This window comes from Nannobrachium achirus, assembly GCF_963921795.1.
Source record: "Nannobrachium achirus genome assembly, chromosome: 18".
Taxonomy (NCBI): domain Eukaryota; kingdom Metazoa; phylum Chordata; class Actinopteri; order Myctophiformes; family Myctophidae; genus Nannobrachium; species Nannobrachium achirus.
Window position 1 is genome coordinate 53,687,579 of NC_137825.1, and position 22,470 is coordinate 53,710,048.

General features: G+C 42.1%; 1 protein-coding gene across 1 annotated transcript in view; it reads left to right on the top strand.

The window, feature by feature from the left end:
• The window catches only part of LOC308303657 (SRC kinase signaling inhibitor 1-like), a gene marked incomplete at its 3' end in the record, with an annotated part of 158,834 nt that overhangs the window by 121,033 nt on the left and 15,331 nt on the right, over nucleotides 1-22,470 (top strand). The window contains exons 16-17 of the mRNA XM_080748102.1: nucleotides 18,867-19,014; nucleotides 20,164-20,497. Of these exons, the coding sequence (XP_080604228.1) occupies nucleotides 18,867-19,014; nucleotides 20,164-20,497 (482 nt within the window). The remainder of the gene's footprint in view (nucleotides 1-18,866; nucleotides 19,015-20,163; nucleotides 20,498-22,470) is intronic.

A 22,470-nucleotide genomic window follows, 5' to 3' on the forward strand; every position in this document is an offset into this window, starting at 1 on the left:
TCCTAAACAAATGGGTTTTTAGCAGGCCTTTAAAGGCATCTACTGACTCTGCAGTTTTTATAGAGAGTGGTAGGCTGTTCCAAAGAGTTGGGGCTACCACTGCAAATGCTCGATCCCCTTTTGTTTTTAGTTTAGTTTTAGGAACCTCAAGTAGGCCTTTGTTCGAGGACCTAAGCAACCTCATATTTGATTTAGGGGACAAGAGTTCCGTTAAATAATTTGGGGCCAGCCCATGGAGTGCTTTATAAGTAATTAATGAAATTTTAAACATAATTCTACTCTCTATAGGTAGCCAATGTAGGGCAGCAAGCACCGGTGTAATATGAGACCTTCTATAGGTGTTGGTTAGAAGTCTAGCCGCCGCATTCTGAACTAATTGGAGGCGGTGTATCGAGGAGTGACTCAGGGTAGAAAACAATGAATTACAGGGTTAGGGTTAGGGTTAAGGTCCAGACACACCCAATCATGAAGATAAGTATTCCATTGAGTTTCTCTTGATGTGAAACCATGAAATAGACACCACGTTTACTTGTCATTATAACAAAATTACAATCACTGACACTCACTTACAGCGTTTCCTTCAACAAATGTCCTACATTGTATGATCTAAATTCGCATATGAGTATACTAAGGCACCAATACTTGTTTCAGATGTTAGGTAGATGTATTTATGACATTTGAGAAAGATTTTGTGTTGCCAAAATCAGCAAAAACTAGACCTTACCCGTTCGAAGATATGTGCTCCAAAATAGTTTTTTCATACCCGTTGGAAGATGAGAGAGAGAGAGAGAGAGAGAGAGAGAGAGAGAGTTTCATACCCGTTGGAAGATGAGAGAGAGAGAGAGAGAGAGAGAGAGAGAGAGAGAGAGAGAGAGAGAGAGAGCACATTCCTAACTGTGAGAGAGAGGGGTGTGTGTGTGTGTGGGGCTACAGATCCCATTGCCTGGAGGAACGGACCGTAACCCTGACAACAGGCTAAGAAAACGCTAATAAACAGCTTTAATTTAGGAGAAATTAAATTCGGGCTCCGTCAGCGTTGGTATAATGCGTTAGAGCGTTAGAGCGTGAGTGAGTTTGGAAAATTATATGTTTGATAGCAGCACAAGATTTTTTTTTTTTTGTTATTCCCTTTAAATACATTTCTGGCTGGTGACAAAGATTGTGCCAGTGACACGCGGAGAACTTTTTGTTTCTTACTTACTATCAATAGATCTTTCTTATGAAGCAAAGTTTATGTAGTGCCCATGGGGCGGGAACGAAACCGAACAATACCAGCCACGCAATACGACCTAGGTGGTATTGCCTTATAAGAAAAAGTGCTTAGAAAATGAATTTCGTTCCCACGTCTGGGCACTACTCGTTCAATGCATTTTTGCATAGAAAATACCCTTGTGGACTTTGGGTTAAAAGTTCTCAGCACGAAACCGGCACGACTTTTGTCACCAGCCAGAATTGTATATAAAAGTGAATAACAAAAAAACAAAAATCTTGTGCTGCTTTTTTTGCTTGTAAAATGTTCTATATTGATTTTGGCAACACAAAATCTTTCTCAAATGTCATAAATACATCTACTTAACATCTGAAACAAGTATTGGTGCCTTAGTATTACTAAGGCACCAATACTTGTTTCAGATGTTAGGTAGATGTATTTATGACATTTGAGAAAGATTTTGTGTTGCCAAAATCAGCAAAAATAGCAGCACAAGATTTATTTATTTTTGTTATTCCCTTTAAATACATTTCTGGCTGGTGACAAAGATTGTGCCAGTGACACGCGGAGAACTTTTTGTTTCTTACTTACTATCAATAGATCTTTCTTGAAGCAAAGTCTATGTAGTGCCCATGGGGCGGGAACGAAACCGAACGATACCAGCCACGCAATACGACCTATAGATAGTAGATACACCATAAAAATGCTAATATACAGTATATGATTTGTGAAAGTGACAAACGGGCTTCACAGTTATGTCAGGTGTGTTCATATGCTAATGGTTGCGATTTCAGATCAATTGCTCCAGCCACTGAGGAGAAACGCTGTTTCAGACAGACAGACACTCACTCACTCACTCAGACATTTCGAAAATTATATGTTTGATATTGAATAATGCTGGTGGGAAAAACAAGGAAACCGGCACAGGTAAATAAGTTACACCTGTGCAGTTTCTTGGTAGGGAATGACTAGTGAAGGCTTGAGGAATAACACAATGATACTCAGGCCCAGATTTATATGACATGAGGCCCCTGGGCAAGGGGAAATAAAGAGGCCCTCGTGCACGTGCAAAAATTCCACCTCCGGTCCACCTGACCACACCGTGACCTCACCTCCGGACCGGCCCGTGCATAATCTGACTGTGTATCCTCATTGGCTCATTGGAAGGGTCTAAATCAGTTACAGAAATGGGGTGTGTGTGCATGTGTGTAGCCTATGTGTGTGGAAAGTACCGGATACATAGAGTGTGCGCCTGTGCGGGCTTTAGACTGCACTAAGCTTTCAGAGAAGCTACATGCAGTGCGGCCAGCAGAGCAGAAGCAATGTTATTACCATAATAAAACAAAATGTACTGTAACTAAACACAAATATCACTTTATTTGGATTGCAATACTTTAGAATGTCATCATTTTAAAGTATTGGCCCCCGGGCACGTGCCCACCTTTGCCCAATGTTGTTGTTGTATTAGTGATAGAAGCAACAAATCAGATGAGTTAGATTTAAGGTGTGTCAATACTGTCTATCATGCTTTGCCCTTGGCTCTGGATGCCTACACACTCATTATTCATTTGTTTGGTGCAGCTGCGTTGATAGTCTGCCACTATTTTAATCTGCCTAGTTTTTCACCTGAAGTGGGAAACAAACTACAAAATTAAACAATAAATTCCATTCAATTTAGTACTAGGCCTAATACACTCATTGCATGTGTTTGAACTCTCATAAACCTCTTGTCTTTAAGGCCATGGCTACACGGAGCTGGATATTTCTGAAGCTAGAATTTTTTTTGTGCTGTTGGGGCTTGCAGCCACATGAAGCTGGATATTTCGGACGCGAAGCTGGATATTTTTTAAACCGGATAAATAAGTGAAGACATTGAAAAATATCCGATTCACTGGATCCGTGTAGACAGGGAACCCGGATATCTCTGAAGACTTTACAGTGTGTGTGCTTGTTTGACCTAGATATCTTTGTCGTGTGGACCTAGATATTTTCCTAGGTGGATATTTGAAAAACCGGGATATAATAATAGTAATAGTTACCTACTCCTCCCGCGAGGGAAATTCAGTATTTGCAGCCCATCCCAGCTGCAATTCGCAGCCCACAAGGAGCGTGTGAGCAATTAGGGGTTAAGAGTCTTGCTCAGGGACACACATCGACATTGCTATCCTTTAAAATTTAAGGATACATCGGCCTATAGCAGAATGAAAAAAAAAAAAAAAAAAAAACAGAACAAAAACAAAACAACAAAAAAAACAAGAGAATAAATAAAATAACTGAAGATAAGGGAATTTCCATATCTACATCGAAATATGTTATAAGAGTATACAAATGTACCTTCTAGTACCTGTAATAATGAGAATGAGAATATTAATGATAATGAGATAAATTAATAGATACTGAATACATGCATAAATGATTAAATGAATAAATGGATAAATGTACAGAAATGTGAAATTAAAAACGACAAAGAATTAATCAGATGAAAAAATAAACAGAAACTTTGATGACAAATTTAAAAGAAATGCTTCCAAAAGTAAGTAGAAAGATTATATTATACTGTATTTAGCAAGGATATTGGATTTGAGTAGTTTTTTAAATTGTACAATATTTTTACTATGTTTGATCTCTTCTGTCAAACTGTTCCAGATCTTAACTCCACAGACTGAAATGCACATACTCTTACGGGTGGTCAGTCATAGCCACCCTCCCTATCAGTAAACAAAGCCAGAATGTTCGGTGGGAGCAGTTTGTTTCTTGCTTTAAACATTAGTTGTGCAGTTTTGAACTCATAACTTTAGCCAAAAATAGATGATCTACAACAGGGGAATTAAGGTGACTTGACTTGCCTGTCAGCTCCTTACACTGCTTCTACACTGCTTCTACACTGCTTCTAAAGTAGGCAAACCCCCCCAATGCAATGCTTTGGTTTCAAGTCAGTAGCATTCCAAAGAACCCAAAAACCTATCACTTCCATTTCCCATTTCAAGTGCGTTTGTATCACTTCCATTTCCCATTTCAAGTGTGTTTGTATCACTATTACGTGGGCACATTTCCTAATGATGGTAATAACGGAGGCAATCTGGTATCACTTCCCCGTCTAAGGGAGGGGTCGTTTTTTATTGAGGGGTGTTACTGGAGAAAATGTGTAAGACCTTTTATAAAATGCCATGACCCTCCCTCTCAATTGGGGGAAAAAATCAATGACCCTCCCCAAGCATTAAAATAAAAAAGATTGACCCTCCTCTACAACATGACATTTACCACAGTAAAATGATGCCTAAAACCTAAACTTAGTTATTCCTAACCAGTGGTGAGAACAGAACACCGAAGCAAGTTCTGGGTGGGCACTGCTAAATTTATTTTCTTTATTTCTTTTTTAACTGTAAATAATTAGGATTTTCTAGGGTTAAAAAACGTGTGCGGGCGGCAGCAGCAATGAACAATTGAGCTTTCCATTGTTTTAGGAAAATACATTGTAGTATAAACACTAGGGGTGCAGGAAAAAATCGATTCGAATTCGAATCGTGTTTCTAACATGGCAAGTTTCAGAATCGATTCTCATTTTTATTAGAACATATTTATTAGATATCATGATTTTCATGATTTATTATTTTATGATTTTTATTATGATGTCTTTTTTATTACGATAATTTATTAGATATTATGTTGTGTTTGTATGAGTTAAAAGAATGTGTGCAAGCATGAATAAATCAGACATGTTGTCTTGGATTTACCTTTGTGTGTTTACATTATTGCAATAAGTTGATAAAACCTTTACAATTATAAAAGCTACGTAAATGTACTCTGCCTTCATGCCAAGCATCTATGGCAAAGGGCCATACAAATATGAGTTATTAAAAAAAGAATTGGTCAAGTCAAGTGGCTCAAATTGCCCCAGACCCAAGTCTAGTACTGTCAGTTTAATGCTGCTAATAAAAAAATGCAAACATAGATTACATCAATAATTTAGTTAAAAGAAAACTAACAAAAAGTGTCAGGCCTTTATTATTGTCAATAATAAAGGCAAGACAGCAAACAATTATGCAACAATGATTCACAGAACTTTTAAAATGCACTTCAAGTCAAGTTTCACATGCTGTATGTTGCACATTTCAGTTATCTCAGTTCACTGTTTTCGGGTAACTTTCAGTCAGATGATTTTTGGGTTGTCTGGGTGTATTTGCAAGTTCCTTGTCTTTAACAAAAAAAAGTACAGTTTTTGCTAAAGGGACAAATACTGATACACAGTTAAAATATTACTGACAGCACTTGATCATCTGGTCAGATGATTTGTGGTTTGTCTGAACGCGTATTTGCAAGTTCAAATAAGGAAGGGAAACCACGTGACCACCAGGAACGGCCATGCCGCTCCCTGACGCTCCATGGGTGCCAGAACTCGCACCGAAAGTGCAATGAAATACGTGTGAAATACATGCCGTATGATTTCAGTTCCTTTTTTTTCTTTTCTCAGTTCACTTTCGGGTCAGATGATTGGTGGTTGTCTGGGTGGTTGTCTGGGTGGCCTTTTGTCTAGGCCACCCAGACAACCACAAATCATTGTTTTTGCTAAAGGGACAGATACATAGTTAAAATATTGCTGACAGCGGTTTCAATTCCTTTCTTTGTTTCGGCAGGAGAAATTCTTCATTGTAGCCTACTTGTAGCCTATTTGGGGAATTCCACCTCAAATAACCAATCACCATTTTGGGTCTCATAACTGTTTAAATTAATATCAGATATCTAAATATAGGCATGGGTATCGTTCACCTTTGAATCGATACAATACCTTTTTCAATACCTGGGAATCTATACGATACCCTTTTCGATACCATTTTCGATACTTTTTATTTATTATTATTATAATTATTATTTGCCTTTTTCTATGGGCTATTTTAGAGACCAAAATAGGTTATTAAGCCAGTTATTCAGCCATTTTCATGTCAAGTAGGCCTAGTAGTAGTAGTAGAGTAGTTGATGTGACTACTATTACTGTTATGGCTGCTATTGTATAATTCTATTGTTTGTCTACAATAGAATATACACATAATAATAAACATTATAGGCTATTGTCGGCTATTTTCCACGGTAACGAGTGTAGCCTACTAAAGCAGTCATTAAACTCTCAGTAGCCCAACTCTTACAGATGCGACCGGCCAGGGGTGTGTTCAAGAGTATTGAAACGAGGTATCGTTTGTTTTTACGTGAACCAATACTCGATAGTATCGATGTCATGCGATTGATACCATTAAAAGTATCGCAGACGATACCCATCCCTATCTAAATATTGACTCAAGAAACGTATATTACTGTCTGAGGTTCACACAAAAGTCAGAGTAAACCTTTAAATGACATGTAGGCCTAACGTAAGATTTTTAGGGGACTTCCGCCTCCTATAACCTGGCCCAGTTAGTTACCAATAATTACCACCTTGGTTGTTATATCCCCATGTGTAACGCCCAGGATTCGAACGCGGGTTTCCCGTGTATCTTAACCATCAGACCAAAGGGATATCCCTTTGTACCAGGGGAGATACTAGACTTTTGAGGCCATCAGGCTGAGTCACTCTGCTACACGTGTTCAAAAGCTCAAGACCCAGGGCTTAATTAATGCCGGAGCTTCGCTCCGCCACCTGGCTCTTGCGCTCCGGTACCTGAAAGTGCGCTCCGCCACCTGCTTCTTGCACTCTGGTACATCAAATGCGTCTACAGTCTATATAATGTTAAGTGGCGTGCCATGCCGTCGCATGAGGGCCTGGGTATGGGGAAGTGTAAATACTTTATTCTGAAGGTAAAACCGGAAAAGGTAGTTGTTGTTGCTGCTGGTTACTTGTCGCACAGCATTACGTCATCACCTGATGACCTCACCGGGGGGCTCTCTCGATTCCGACATGTCGCCACTCCGACAGTGACTTCTTATTGTTGGAGTGGCAACACGTCCATAGAGGTTAAGGTTAAGGTTAGGGTAAGAGATAGTTGGAGTAGATCCTGATATATGAATTGAATAGAGAATTGCTTTGAATCGAGAATCGTTTTCAATCGAGAATCGTTTTTAAATCGGAAAATAATCGTTTCTGAATTCGAATCGTTTGATTTGAAAGAATCGAAAAAAGATTGTGAATCGTGACCCCAAGAATCGATTCTGAATCGAATCGTGGGATACCCAAAGATTCGCAGCCCTAATAAACACAGCGACTTCAGTTCATTCACTAACTACAGTGACTGTGGGGCATTTCTAGGGATGGCACCCACGGTTTGTCATTAAATAAAGCAGAAGGCTGTTGACAATGGTTGCATAAGTGCCTGTACCTCTGGAGCCATTGTTTGCTTTTGAAAAAGTGCATGACCCTCCCTTGAATTCAAAGTAAAATCAGCAGACCCTCCCTAGGACTGAAATTAAAATAGCATGACCCTCCCCTATTTTCCTCCAGGGGGTGCTGTTCATAAAAAACGATTGCTCCCTAATGCCCTTTTAGAAGGGGAAGTGAGAAAAAAACACTTGAAGTGCATGCACGCATATGCACACACACACACACACGCACGCACGCACGCACGCACAAACACACACACACACACACACACACACACACACACACACACACACACACACACACACACACACACACACACACACACACACACACACACACAGAAGGGCAAAAGCCCGCAGACTTTCAGTTTGGGTTTTAAGCGGGAGGTGTCAGATAAGTTACCACAGGGATAACTGGCACGCACACACACACACACGGTCTATATTCATGATATCCATTAAGGCTGCATGGGCAATATATCTAAAATAAAATATATCAATATCAAGGTATCGACATGCAAGGTATACATATCGACGAAGACTGCTTGAAATGAGGTATTGGTGTATGTGTCAAATTAATTAACAGACACATAAGGCATTCACGTAGCACATGCAAAAAAAGCAGTTATTTCAATTAAACCATTGTTGGAAAAAGGAAATAAGGCACTGGTACAAGGTCAATGAAAAAGAGAACCTTTCGGCCATGAGAGGGTCCTCCACGGAGAGGGGACCATGGGCGAGGCACTGCTCCTCCCCTCACCTGGGGACCACTGTTTTGTTTGGGGGGGACCATCCATATTAAACTCATGCAAACTGATTCATTGCAACGCCAATACAGTATGCGAGCGAGCAGACACATGCCATTGACTGTGTGGGCACATGTCCTAATAATTCCTTTGAGATGGTGCGTCATCATAATGTCAGCAGCTAATCTAGTTCTGCTAGTTCTTTCTCAATCTTAGTTCTGCTGAAATGATCTGTATCTAATAAAAAAAAAAGTTTTATTAGATACATGACCAGTGTTGGTATTAAAAATCAAACCTCGGTTCGAAGTGAAGTAGTGAATTTTTATTCTATGTGTTCTAGAGCTATGAAATCTGTGTTCTAGATCTATACATTCTGTGTTCTAGATCTATACTTTCTATGTGCTTGCCTTTAATTCTATATTTTTATGAATTCTGAATGAATGAATGATTTTGTCTGGAGGGCCAAATTGTCATGTGAAGCTTGACCAATCCTCAATTCTGGATGCACGGGACATGTACGGGACAAAGCCTGTTCATTCTGGACTGGAATGATCATATATGGACATGTACGGGACACACAAAGCCACTCCTTGGAAGCGGCTTTCACTGCTTCAAAAAAAAGTTACACAGTGCAGCTTTACATAGGCTAAAGTACTTGGGTAAATATACTTAGTTACTTTCCACCACCAGGCATTTCCTAATACACGTAAGGGGAGGAGTTAGTTGTCTCGTGGCAGCTCTGTCTCTCCTTATAAAAAGGCCATCTCTGTGCCAGTGTGGGCACAGAGAAGACATCTTCACGATGGCAAAGGCTCACATCCTGATCCTCTTTACCTGGACACTTCTGCTGGCTGTTGGCGTGTGCGACACCGCCGACACCTGCGCCAGGCAGAGAGACGACCTAGAAAACATCAGATCTCTGGAATTCATGATGGACAAGAAGATGACCGAGCTCCAGGCTGCACTGGACTCGCTGGCCAAGCAGACTGCAGGTACGCTCTGTCAAAAGAGACATGACCTTACATTCAGCATTCAATTCCATATCTCTAAAATGTTAGTGATACAATATGTCAGGGTATTATCGTTTTATTTTTAAAGCTAAGCTGTGGACCATTTTGTGCTTACTGAGCCAGTGGGGCTTCAACACAAAGCATTCGGCAAAGCATTTTTTACTGCATATGTCTTATTTTGTTCACAGATCTCACGTCTGAAGTGACTCACCTTGCAAACCTTACGAGAGATGGTAAGTTAAGAGTGATATAAAGACTCTCCTGAGTAGTTTCCTATCTTTTTTTATTAATAGGTTTGCACAGCAGCAGCAATCTATCTGTAGAAACAGCTGTGTCTCATTAGTGAATACAATTCACTCACAATGTATTACACATCACATATAGTGTGGGGATTTAAGGGGAGCAAATGCTAATTTTGTGCAAATTTGTCTTAAAGCGCAACATTTTGCACAGATGTAGCTCAGGGCTTGCTCTAATGATTTAGCTAGGGCGCCCGAGCCCTTTTGATTTGGCCACAGCGGCCAAATCAAGTTGGGCTCCCATTGACTTTCTATACAGGAGGAAAATACCCAGAAAATATCTTTTTTTTCTGGGTATTTAAGTAGGATCTGAGGGGTCTAACTAGGGGTTTGTCATGATGCTGAATCCATTGCAAGCATTTGTTTTGCACAAAAAACATTCCTTGGGCTACAAATGGCCCCAGAAAACGATGGTTTAGTGATGAAAAGTGATGAGTCATCACTTTTCAGAGTTTTGTAGGTGTTTTCTGGAGCTGTGGTGACCCCGAAGGTCGCTGACTCGGGCGCCCTAGCTAAATAATTAGAGCATGCCCTGAGCTACATCTGTGCAAAATGTTGCACTTTTAGACTGATTAGCACAAAGAAAAAAACCCTGAGGCCTCCGACTAACATGAATGCTCACCCATACATGCATCGTTTTCTGAGGCCATTTCTAGCCCAAGGAATGTTTTTTGTGCAAAACAAATGCCTGCAATGGATTCAGCATCATGACAAACCCCTAGTTAGACCCCTCAGATCCTACTTAAATACCCAGAAAAAAAAGGTTTTTCTGGGTATTTTCCTCCTGTATAGAAAGTCAATGGGAGCCCAACTTGATTTGGCCGCTGTGGCGACCCCGAAGGTCGTCGGCTCGGGCACCCTAGCTAAATCATTAGAGCAAGCCCTGGGCTACTGTACATCTGTGCAAAATTTTGCGCTTTAAGACAAATTTGCACGAAATTAGCATTTGCTCCCCTTAAATACCCACACTAATATCAAATTTACATTCAATGCATCATATAGTATTTGTATTTGAATGAACCATTCTACACACAATCTAATTTTCAAGTTAGATTGTTTCATTTTGGGGTGAAATATCCTTTGTTGAGTCATTTTATCGTCTACTCAGACTTTTGCAAACACCCAGTTTTGAAGTTGCTTTATTCAGTGTTTAGGTATCTGATATTCATTTTATCAGATGCCCCCCTCCTATACAAACCAATTTTTACTTCAAACGGTAAACTGAAATGTTTTTAATATTATAAATTAATTGTAAAATTAAATTACCATTGTAATTCATTTAGATCTCACTGCTGATCTGGACTGGCCCTCAGCCTGTGGAACCTGTGAGAAAGTCGTCAAGGCCATCTACGACCGCTTGGATCAAGGGGTATGTTGTGATGTCATTTATGTGAACGCAGCGTGATGCAATCCTTAACTGATGTGTGATATAAGTGTGCAGCTTTTATTCTTTCTCTTCGTGATCATTTCTGACCCAGCTGTCGGTGGATACACGCACATCCGACCCAGCACGGGAGCGTGTCGCTGTTACTACATGTCATCTGTTCGACCCCCGACTCTAACCCTCACCCTAACCTTAACCTCCGTGGAGTGAGTCGCTAACCCTCCGGTCGAAATGATGGGCGTTCGCAAAAGCGAGATTTGCCCCCCAGCACCACAAATAAGTGATGTGTAGCTGTCACTTCTGCGTGATAAAATACAGTATACTGTAGGGCATTCACAAATAGTGATTTTTAGTATCCGAATTATTCGACCTCGAAGTATTCGAATAGTCGAATATTCGACAGGACTGGCCAAACTGTTATGTTAAATATTAAGTAAGCAAGAGGCGAACATTGTGAAAATAGCCGATCTACATGCTCACAACGCCTCGCAACACGAGGCGTTGTGTTTATAAAGCCAAGCTTTATAAACTATATATTTTCTAAAGAGAAAAAAATATATATTCGACTTCGGTGAACAACGTCGAATAGTGACTTGGATATTCGAATATTTGGTGAATGCCCTAGTATACCGGTATCTACATACATTGTTGTAACTGTATTTGAAACTGTCTCGCAGGACACGATAGAGCAAGCACTGGAAAGGGTGTGCAGCATTTTCCCCTGGCTTTTGAGTAAAGCGTGTCAATCATTTGTTGAGACGTACGCCGGAGAGCTCATTCCACTACTGGAAAAGAAACTTCCTCCTTCCACTATTTGTAAGACGTTGGGACTCTGCAGCCTCCACTCCTGTAAGCACTCAAGCTGATTTCATGGCATCTTAAATTGATTGAAATGTTGCAAAAATGTTAAAGGGATATTCCACTTTCAAAAAACTTTTTGTCCTTGTATGGTCTAATCAGGCTTGTATAAACACCCTGAACAGTTTTAAATTTTCTTCATTCAGTATTTAGATATTTGATGTAATGTTATCTGGCCCTCCAGGCTCAGGGCCTCTCCCCACACACACTCATTGTAACTTCAAACTCCATTTAACCATGAAAGATTCATTAAAAACACCCATTATTTTTTCTGGTGACTCAAACTACCCTCCTAATACGTGAGCAGGCCGTGTTTTTTTCATAACGTTTTTCATGTATTTTTAATAATTCTTTGGGAAAATGGAAAAAATGTAATACAATAAAAATAATGGGTGTTTTTAATGAATCTATCATGGTTAAAATGGAGTTTGAAGTTACAATGAGTGTATGTGGGGAGAGGCCCTGGGCCTGGAGGGCCTGGTAACATTTACATCAAATATCTAAATACTGAATGAAGAAAATCAAAAACTGTTCAGGGTGTTCATACAAGCCTGATTAGACCATACAATGACAAAAAGTTTTTTGAAAGTGGAATATCCCTTTAACCTCGTTAACCCCTGACTTGATGTTAATGCTGTGCTGATTTCAGCCAACCTTGATGCGCTGTTCATGGACATGATGCAGACTTACCGTGAGAAAGCTGGGGAAGAGCTGAAGCCACAGATTGGAGGTATTATATCTTCATGTTTTGGAAACTTGTTCTATCTAACACCTAGGCTAGAGATGCAAGTGGTTCTGTCATCCGTCACCAATGCCAAAAATACACAGAGGCAGTTTCTTTAATATCTAATCATCAGAAAACAATTTGAAAGGGATTGCCTGTACATATTATAGCCACAACAAACATATCAACTCTCAGACAGTCCTGTATCCCATCAAGTTGGTTCCACAGATCAACGTACTGTAGGAGCAACGGGGACGGGCCGACAACAAGACGCTTTTACCCGCTTACATGAGAATCAATGCCCCACAGCGCCTCTATCAATTCTCCTCCAACGTGGTGGCCGTGCCACCACGTGCCACAAAAAAAGACATGTTGAGAGTGTTTAAGAAGGTTTATAACACCACAGTGAAAATACCAAAGGCCACCGTTCGGCTTCATTCGTTTCCATTCGGAAGTTTCCTCGGCTCGGCTCTGCACTCAGCAGTGCTGTCCCATTTCACAGGCAGAATGTGTGCTCTATGTGCACTCCACAGGGCTACACCCTACCCTACCCTTGCTAGCCCCGCACTTTGAAGGATGCACACACTTCATAGAGTTATTAATCAATGGTTCATTCAAGAACCATGGCATCACTCCGAAGAATCAGTTTCAGTTCCATTTCATATCTTTATGTTTCTGTGTGTGTGGGTGCGTGCGTGCGTGCGTGCGTGCGTGCGTGTGTGCGTGCGTGTGTGTGTGTGTGTGTGTGTGTGTGTGTGTGTGTGTGTGTGTAGGCACCGTGCACGCTGCTCCCTCTGCTGAGGTGATGATAGAAGTTGATAGCAGGTGCTGTCCAGGTGGATGCTGTCCTAGATGTCCTCCCCACTGTCCTCACCTTGTGAGGGTGCTGATGGAGCGTGCAGGATGTCCATTGTTCTGGTTCAACTTCGAGGGTCGCTGCTACAAGTACGCCTCTGGCCGCATGTTCTGGGCTGAGGCACAGCTGAACTGCGAGTCCCAAGGCGGCAACCTGGTCTCCATCCACAGCCAGGGGGAGCAAGACTTTGTCCGAGCCCTGATCAAGAGGTTTGACCAACAGGAGCGCCCCGCCTGGATAGGCTTCACCGACGCTCAGGTGGAGGGAAGATGGATATGGTCTGATGGCTCCAGAGTGACATACACCCGGTGGGCTGATGGAGAGCCAAATGATGCTGGTGGTGATGAAGACTGTGCGGTTACAAACTGGCATGGAACTGGCAAATGGAATGACCTGTCATGTTCTGGCTCTTTTCCTTCTGTGTGTACAGTTTCTCCCTAAACAGTGGATTGTCTGATTCAACCCACTGACTTGTACTCTATGGTTCTCCATAATAAAAGTACATTGAATATATCCATGTGTTTACTGGTGCAGTCATTTCAGTGTGTCTCCATTGTGAAGAACATTCATATGATAAACTCTATTAGCAGCGCTGGACAAAGTACTATCTCAACTCCAGATAATCCTGGTACATTTTTACTCAGTTAAAAGTGAACGTTCCTCAGCCAATGTTGTACTTGAGTTAAAGTACTGGAGTACTTGCCTTTAAAAATACAAAAAAGAGTACATGCTAAAAAAAGAATAATTGAGTATTAAAAGTAAAATGTTTATATCAATGCATTGCTGCAGATTTCACACAAAAAGCCAAAGAGTACATCTTCATGATGTCACTGATCACATGACCCCAAAATCATGGGGCACTTTTTTTCTTATTTCCAAAAATGAGAGATATTCCCCTTTAATACAATATTCAAATAATTATGCTATCAATGTGTCCTCTTGTTAATTATACTTAGTTGGCAGACTTGGCACGTATTTGTTTGTGCTTGTTTAAAGCTTGTAAAAAATATATACGGTATATTAAGTTATTATGACAGTAGGCAACATTGTTAAAACTATTTGGGCAGTACCTCCGCAGCCCACTAGGAGGTGCTGTGAGACCCTCCAGTTGAACTAGCTATAACCATAGTTAGCCGGATTAATATTTAAAAAAAGTGTGATCCCAAAATTGTTGTTCTTATTTCAGAACATTCCCCTACCCCACCAACAGGCTAGTTGTTGTTGAGTGGAGTGATATCTGTACAAAGACTCAGATTTAGTAGTAGGCCTACTTGTTGTAGTATAAAGGATCTTTATTTCATTGTCTGTGGGCATTGTCTGTGGGCAAATATATTTGGATGGTGGAGGTATCCCACATGTTCTCCAAAATGGTATCTGTATATTTACCAGGCTATCATCAAATATTCATCTTGGTGTTATACCCATCAATTCCTCATGAAGTCAAACCACTTATAGACATGTGTTTATTACAGGCACAACAGCTTGCATAATTATGTCCCTTGAGATCAATAATATGTTTTAGTTTTTTTGTCACATTCCCAAGACAATAATGATTACATCCCCATCCAGAATCAATGGGGGTACATTTACTATGATATATATTTTTTTTGTCTTAGGAATGCAACAAATACAAATAAATAATATAGCTGCAAGCAGCAATAAAATAGCCAAGCCAGGAAAAAGTAGAAAAAGCAAAAAAGCAGCAAGGGAAAAAAGAAAAGTGGGAAAAGAAATCAAAGAAAAACTAGGAGCAGCGTTCTTCCGAGAACAGGTCTCCGGCAGGTCAGGTAGGTTTTTTTGGCCTCCTGGTGGCGCTATAATAGGCCAATGTGAAAAGGGTGCCACGTGTTCTTGGGCCTTTCACGGCAAACGGACGCTGCATGCGTGATTTGAGGCATTTTGTTCCAAAAAAAGTGTTATGCAAAAGTTGACCCGCTGGTGGCGCTATAACAGGCCAATGTGAGAAGGGTAGCATTCTGTTCCTTGACCTAGTGGGAATGTGCGCACAAAATTTCACACACATCTCAGGCTGTGTTCATGATTTGAGGCGTTTTTGGACACTTTATCGCTGCTTGCAGCTATATGTATTATTGTGTGTGTGTGTGTGTGTGTGTGTGTGTGTGTGTGTGTGTGTGTGTGTGTGTGTGTGTGTGTGTGTGTGTGTGTGTGTGTGTGTGTGTGTGTGTGTGTGTGTGTGTGTGTGTGTGTGTGTGTGTGTGTGTGAGTGAGTGAGTGAGTGAGTGAGTGAATTTTATTTGTATAGCGCTTTTCCAAACATACCTTAGTTACAAAGTGCTTTACAGACATTAAAACAAGAGCAGACATTAGTAAACTAAAACATATCAGAATGAAATAAAAGAGAAATTAAAACACATATTTAAAACATTTGAGACACCATACCCTTAGGAAAACCACTTAACATAGAGATGAGTTTTTAAAAGCGATTTAAAAGAGGGCACTGACTCTAAGGGCAAGGCGTTCCATAGCAAAGGTGCCCGGGCCGCAAAAGCCCGGCCCCCCCGGGTGACACAGGAGGTGGTGAGAGGTTTGAGGAGGATCTGAGGGCACGTTCAGGTTTGTAGGGTTCCAGCAAGTCTGTAATGTAAGTGGGAGCCTGTCCACGTAGGGCCTTAAAAGTGATCAATACAATCTTGAAATCTATTCTATAGCTCACCGGCAGCCAGTGAAGAGCAGCTAGGATGGGAGTAATATGGTTGCGTTTTTTTTTGTATTAGTGAGTAGTCGTGCAGTCGAGTTCTGTATGATCTGAAGACGGGATAGGGTTTTTTTGTTGATACCTGAGTATAGGAAGTTACAATAATCCAATCGAGATGAAATGAATGCGTGTATGACTGAGTTCTGATTTGGACAAAAATTATTTTATGAATTTTCAAACGCTTCGTATAGCGCCCCCCTTTGGCCAATTGGAATAACAGTGATATTTGGACTAACCCTCTACATCTTTGCCAAATGCCATGAATGTGTGACTTTGCATGTATTATTTAGAGGCAGAAGAATAATTTGCATAAAACTGCAATATTCATGGAATTATTAAAACTCATATAGTGCCATTCCCGCGAATACTCGCGAAATATTAAAAGGTATCTAGAGTGCCGATCCCACGATGTTGCGGGCAATATACTGTATATACAGTAAAGCTGGCAATGGCTACCTACTGTCCGGTGAAAAGCCCTGGCACGGGTGGAGTCGTCGATTCATCATCATCGCACATCCACGTGCACACAATAGTGATCCCATAACATTGAAACCAACGGTGTTTCTCATCTTTATCGTCAAAAGTCAGAGTGTAAAATTGTTCGGCACGAGGAGACGCATATGTGTGTCCGGGTTTGATGTCTGTATGTCAAACAGAGCATGAGCTATACCTGTTCAAAGTTTGCACTTTCAAAGGCTTCCTACAGCGCCACCCTTTGGTCAATTGTTGCGAGCTTCGTGTTTTCGCCGTTTGGCATAGACTGCACGGTCAAGCCACAAGAGAAAAAGTGGCGGAAGAAAAAGTACAATATCAATGAGAGGCCTTTGCCACTGCGTGGTTTGGCCACTAATAATGCGTTCCAGGTATACATGCTATAATCTCTGTCCCTTCTCCCCCTCCGTCTGTGTACAGTGTATCTTATCATCTCAACGGAATCCACCTGAACTGCGGTTTCTTATCTGTGTCGGTGCATCTGTCTGTCTTCCTGTCTCATTGTTTCCCTCGCTCTCCGCAACTGCCAACCCCTCCTCGTTCTCTTTGTTTCCCTCTCTCTTTCTTCTTTCTTTCTTTCTTTCTTTCTTTCTTTCTTTTTCCTTCATTTGTTCAGGGGAGCCCGTCGAGAGCGTGCTCTCTTTTTCAAGGGCCCCCCTGGTCACAGCATATAAACACATACTGTACATATAAAGAGAAACACAATAACATCTGTGATATTGAATAAATGGTAAATGGTAATTGGTGCATTTATATAGCGCATTTATCCAAAGGTGATTTACCGAGATTGCAAGCCTGGAGCAACTAGGGGTTCAGAGTCTTGCTCAAGGACTCCTCGACACTAACTCTGGGGTAGCCCAGGATCGAACTGGGAACCCTCCATGTTCTAAGATGGCAGCTCTACCCCTGAACCACTGCCGCCCCTGCATTGAATCACATTACACTGTCACAGATGCAAATACATAAAGTGTTACATGCAGGGGCGTCACCAGGGGTAGGAAAGTGGGACTGAGTTACCAGGGCCCAAGGTGGAGGGGCCCTAGTAACTTTAGCTATTGAAAAATAGCAGATATACAAGCTCACAGCGCGGCACCGAGTGCCGCGCTGCGAGCTTGTAGATCTGCTATTTTTGAAAAGTCGTGAAAATGTGCGCAAATCTTTGAATATATGTATTTTTTAAGTTAACATTTGTAACTCAAAATTTGCTTCTGGGGGGTCCCTGGAACTAAATATTTTGAGATGGGGGATCCTTCACATGAAAAAGTTTGAGCATCACTGACATGGAAACAGGTTTCTTGGCACACATTTTCAAGATTTTTCAAAAATAGCAGATCTACAAGCTCGCAGTGCGGCACTCGGTGCCGCGCTGTGAGCTTGTATATCTGCTATTTTTCAATAGTTAACATTCATGGGGGCCCCGCAGTGAATCCTTGTTGTACCCAGGGCCCAGAATTTGGTGTGACGCCCCTGGTTACATGAAGCAGGTGCAGTCACTGTGTAGGGTGTCATCAAGAAGCACCCTAAAAGTCTCTATTGAGACCAATCGCACCTACTTCAGAGAGTCCTGAAGTTTGTTTCATTTTTGTGGAGAATTATGATTGAGTCTTTCCTTCCTTGTGCACTGGTCCTTACTTGGACTGGTATATAATATCTAATGTGTGTAAATGAGTTCTTTGGATGAGGGCCAGAAGGTTTCAAAAATATATAAATATAATTCACAAAAATTAAGAGAAGAAACTTACAATGCCTAAAGCACCAAATGCCTAAAGCAGGCAATCAATATGAGTACCTGTAAGACTCCCTAACCGGGAGATAAGTGACCGCCACGTCGCATACACAAACTTCAGAAGGCAATCGTAGCCAATCAGGAGGGAATATGGGAAATGGGACAGATCCATGTTGATGACATGACTTTAGAGTTACTGTACTGTGTTCCACTTTGCGTGATTTTAGGTCAATATCTGTAGGAGCAGACGGACTCCAGACAGTACTGCCTCAGTGACAGAGCTCTCGGCAGCATTGTGCCACTAACTTATTTCTTGTGCCAGAGTAATGATGACTGATATCAATACAAATTCAAGGAGCTTATATAGTGATATAGTTGGTTCAAACCAACTTTCCTTGACCAAGGAACGCTACCTAATTTCACCTTCAATTCAAGTGAATCACACTAAGAAAACATTTCACAATCATATAAAAAGTATAATAATCTATAAAAAGTACGTAATATTTACCACACCTTTCTCTCTCCGCCCGCCTGGACAGACCAGTTCCCCAGCCTGCAGAGTAAGATGCGGGTGGTGCTGAGGGTGGAGGTGGAGGCCGTCAAGTTCCTGAAGGACGGCCCGCACCGCCTGGACGCGCTGCTCAAGCGCTGCAGCGCCATGACGGACACTCTCACCTCGCTGCGCAGGTACGATACGCGCCGCCCACCAGACGCTCCCTCTGTTGTCTCCTGCACTTGAACGGTGCTGTGTTTAATCCATTAAACAACCCATTTAGGCCTAGAATTATTTAATGCTTTAACTATTGAAAAATAGCAGATATACAAGCTCACAGCGCGGCACCGAGTGCCGCGCTGCAAGCTTGTAGATCTGCTATTTTTGAAAAATCATGATTTTTTTCTTTGCAAGTCTTTGAATATATCTTTTTAAAGGGGACATAACTCAAATATTTGCTTCTGGGTGGTCCCTGAAACAACATATTTTGAGATGGGGGTCCGCGGCCAAACACATGTCATTTTGGGGGTCCTTGACATGAAAATGGTTGAGCGCCACTGACACGGAAACATGCGTTTTTCAAAAAACCTGTATTTAGAAGACATTTATGGAATCAGGTCCAAAATATTCAAAGACTTGCACAAATGTTCAAGATTTTTCAAAAATAGCAGATCTGCAAGCTTGAGTGCCGCGCTGTGAGCTTGTATATCTGCTATTTTTTTTAACAGATCAGTGAACAAAATAGGGAGCTGGCGTTTGATTCCAGCGCAAGTCGTATCCGCCCTTCTAGATCTTAGAACGCGCCCGCTCGTCTAGGCTACCAGATAAATGATGGTTAAGAAACAAATGGACTCTCACGGATGTGTAACTCAGAGAGTTACATGCACTCTCTGAGTTAAATTATCATTGATTTTACCATAAATTGGGGTCTCAGAGATAGAAATGCCATTCGAAATGGTGTCCGTGGGGCGCCTGGTGGCCTAGTGGACCAGGCGCATACCTATAGGCATTGCCATTTCGACATCAATGCCTGTCGGCGTCGCAGGTTCGATTCCCGCGTGTCACTCCCTGTCTCTCCCCCATTTCCTGTCAGTCTGCTGTCCTATCCAATAAAGGCAAAAAGCCCAAAAACAAATCTAAAAAAAAAGAAAAAAAGAAATGGAGTCCGTAGCCCTAATGCATGTCAAACTGGGGGGTCCTTGAAATTGTAATGCTTCAGAATCACTGCTAGAGCCGTAATCTAATAAGTGTCAATTTGGGGGTCTTTGACATGAAAAAAGTTTGAGAACCACTGCTCTCTAACACTCGAGTACCTTTCACGTTGTCCCGTCACGTCTCGTCAGTGTGTGTTTCGCCCCCTGCGCGCGCAGGCAAGTCACGGAGGGCGCGCGGAAGGGCCCGGAGGACCTCCCCGTCTTCCCCGGCCAGCCGACCAAGAGGGCAGAGGACCTGGACAGCATCCTCAACAGCCCGCCCCTCAACCTGGCCGAGCTGAGCGCCGCCGCCGGCCTGGCCAACTGGATGCCCGTCGGGACGGGCCCCGGCGTGGACGTGGACGCCCTGGGTGGTCCCGAGCAGGACGTGCCCACGTCCTCCTCCAGCTTCAGGACGCGGATGCTGGACGAGCTGCCGAGCCGCCGCCCCGCCGACAAGTCCGTGTCGGCCGAAGTCAGACTGGTAAACTTGTGCGACTTTGTGGTGGTGTCTTTTGTTAGTTGTTACCAGGGACGTGCTGGCCATTGGGAAAAGCGGGCCAACTCCCGAACGGCCGGTTCATTCCCGGCCTGTCCGGGCCGGCCATTAGGAAAACATTTTTAAATACAATGTCGGCCTTCGTTCCATTTTGGGGGCTGGACGGCCAACAAAGTAAATTGTCACTGTCGGGCAGAAACCTCGTATCTCCAAGTTTCAAATTTGTACATTTTTTCACAAAGCCAATCCCTGCTTCATCATACAAGGCTGTCACACAAAAGTAGTGTAAACAGCAGATCTACAAGCACACAACGCCTCGCGGTGGGAGGCGGTGTGTGCTTGTAGATCTGCTATTTTCACTAGTTTAAATCATTTTTAAAATGATAAATACAAAACAAACGGTTTTGGACATACAAGGTTTCCACCCGACAACGACAAAATATGCCCACTGGCTTGTTACTTTGTCACAAATCTTTGAGTAGCAGCAGCACTATAGAGATCTCTCTCTATAGCGCGCAATGAGGGCCTCTCCAACTCTTTTTCCCAGGCTGAATCAGGGGCCCAGCATGTCCCTGCTTGTTACTTGTTACTTTTGCTATGTCATTTTTTGAGCGGTGGTCACACCGTCTCCTAAGAGTGACTTTGTCCGTTTATGACTGCATGATGTCTGTAGCATGAGCTGCCATACCACTGGTGACCAGTGGTGGGCCAGGCACACACACACACACACGCGCACACACGCGCGCGCGCGCACACACACACACACACACACACACACACACACACACACACACACACACACACACACACACACACACACACACACACACACACACACACATACTGATTAATTAGGAAACTTAACTTCTAAATGAACTGCTCACATCCACCACCGCTCATACTTTTTTTCCCCTTTTTTGCAGTTAGCATTGCTCACTTTTTCCCAAACAGTGGGTCAGTGGGTCGGGATCCATTTGTGGATCACGGATCGATTCTTATGGGTCATGACTTGAGTCAAATTTAAAATGTATTTTTTGTGTTTTTCTGTTTTCACTAGTTTGGGTCCCGTGCAAACATCGAATCTAATGGGTCGCAACCTGAAAAGTTTGGTAACCACTGGTGTTAAAACATAAAATGTTTTATGCTGTGGATTTTACTGTTTCACTTTTTTCTTTAACCATTTTCTTCAATGGCGTGTCTATGTCAACGTTATCCTGCAAGTTAGCGACGTCTTTTGTGTTGCACGACTGATCTGAGGCGCGGTGCACATTATTCAACGTCTGATGTAAATACGCGCGACTTGGCAGATGTCTTCCTTTCAATCTGCTTTCGCAGACGCATCTGCATGTAGTTAAGGATCTCGTTCAGACCCTGTGCGCACACGCTAGCTAGAGTTATCCGCTGCGTTTGTCATGCGGCCTGGCACAGTGCGCGCGTGTGTGTGCGAGTTAGCTCTGCGTCTGCATTTACAACTCAATTCCAACCAATTTCATTTCCACACGAATGAACAGGCATGTCTGCGAAGAGAGCCACATAAATTTCCGCGTACATTTCAGTGGGAATGGGGTCGGTGTCGGCTCTACGTGTTCACATCCATCGTTCGTGTCATAGCTGACAGTTAATCGATATTAAATACCTTGTGCACTGTACTATGTATTTACTGTACTGCAGTATTGATTTTGACAGCAAATTTTGATTTTGTCTCAGTCTTTTGAATAACATTTTCATATTTTAGTCATCTGAAATGTTTTAGTGTAATGTTTTTAATATCATAAGATTTTTAGTCGATTAAATCTACACTTGATTTTGTCGACAAAAGATTTTTTTGGCAGGCCTTGATGGCGTCTCAATACCTGATTTTACACCTATATCTAGAAGTTTGTAGATCTGCTATTTTCAGAGGGCAACACTATATGGAGATAGATACAACAACCGAGCGCAACCCAACATAAAACGTC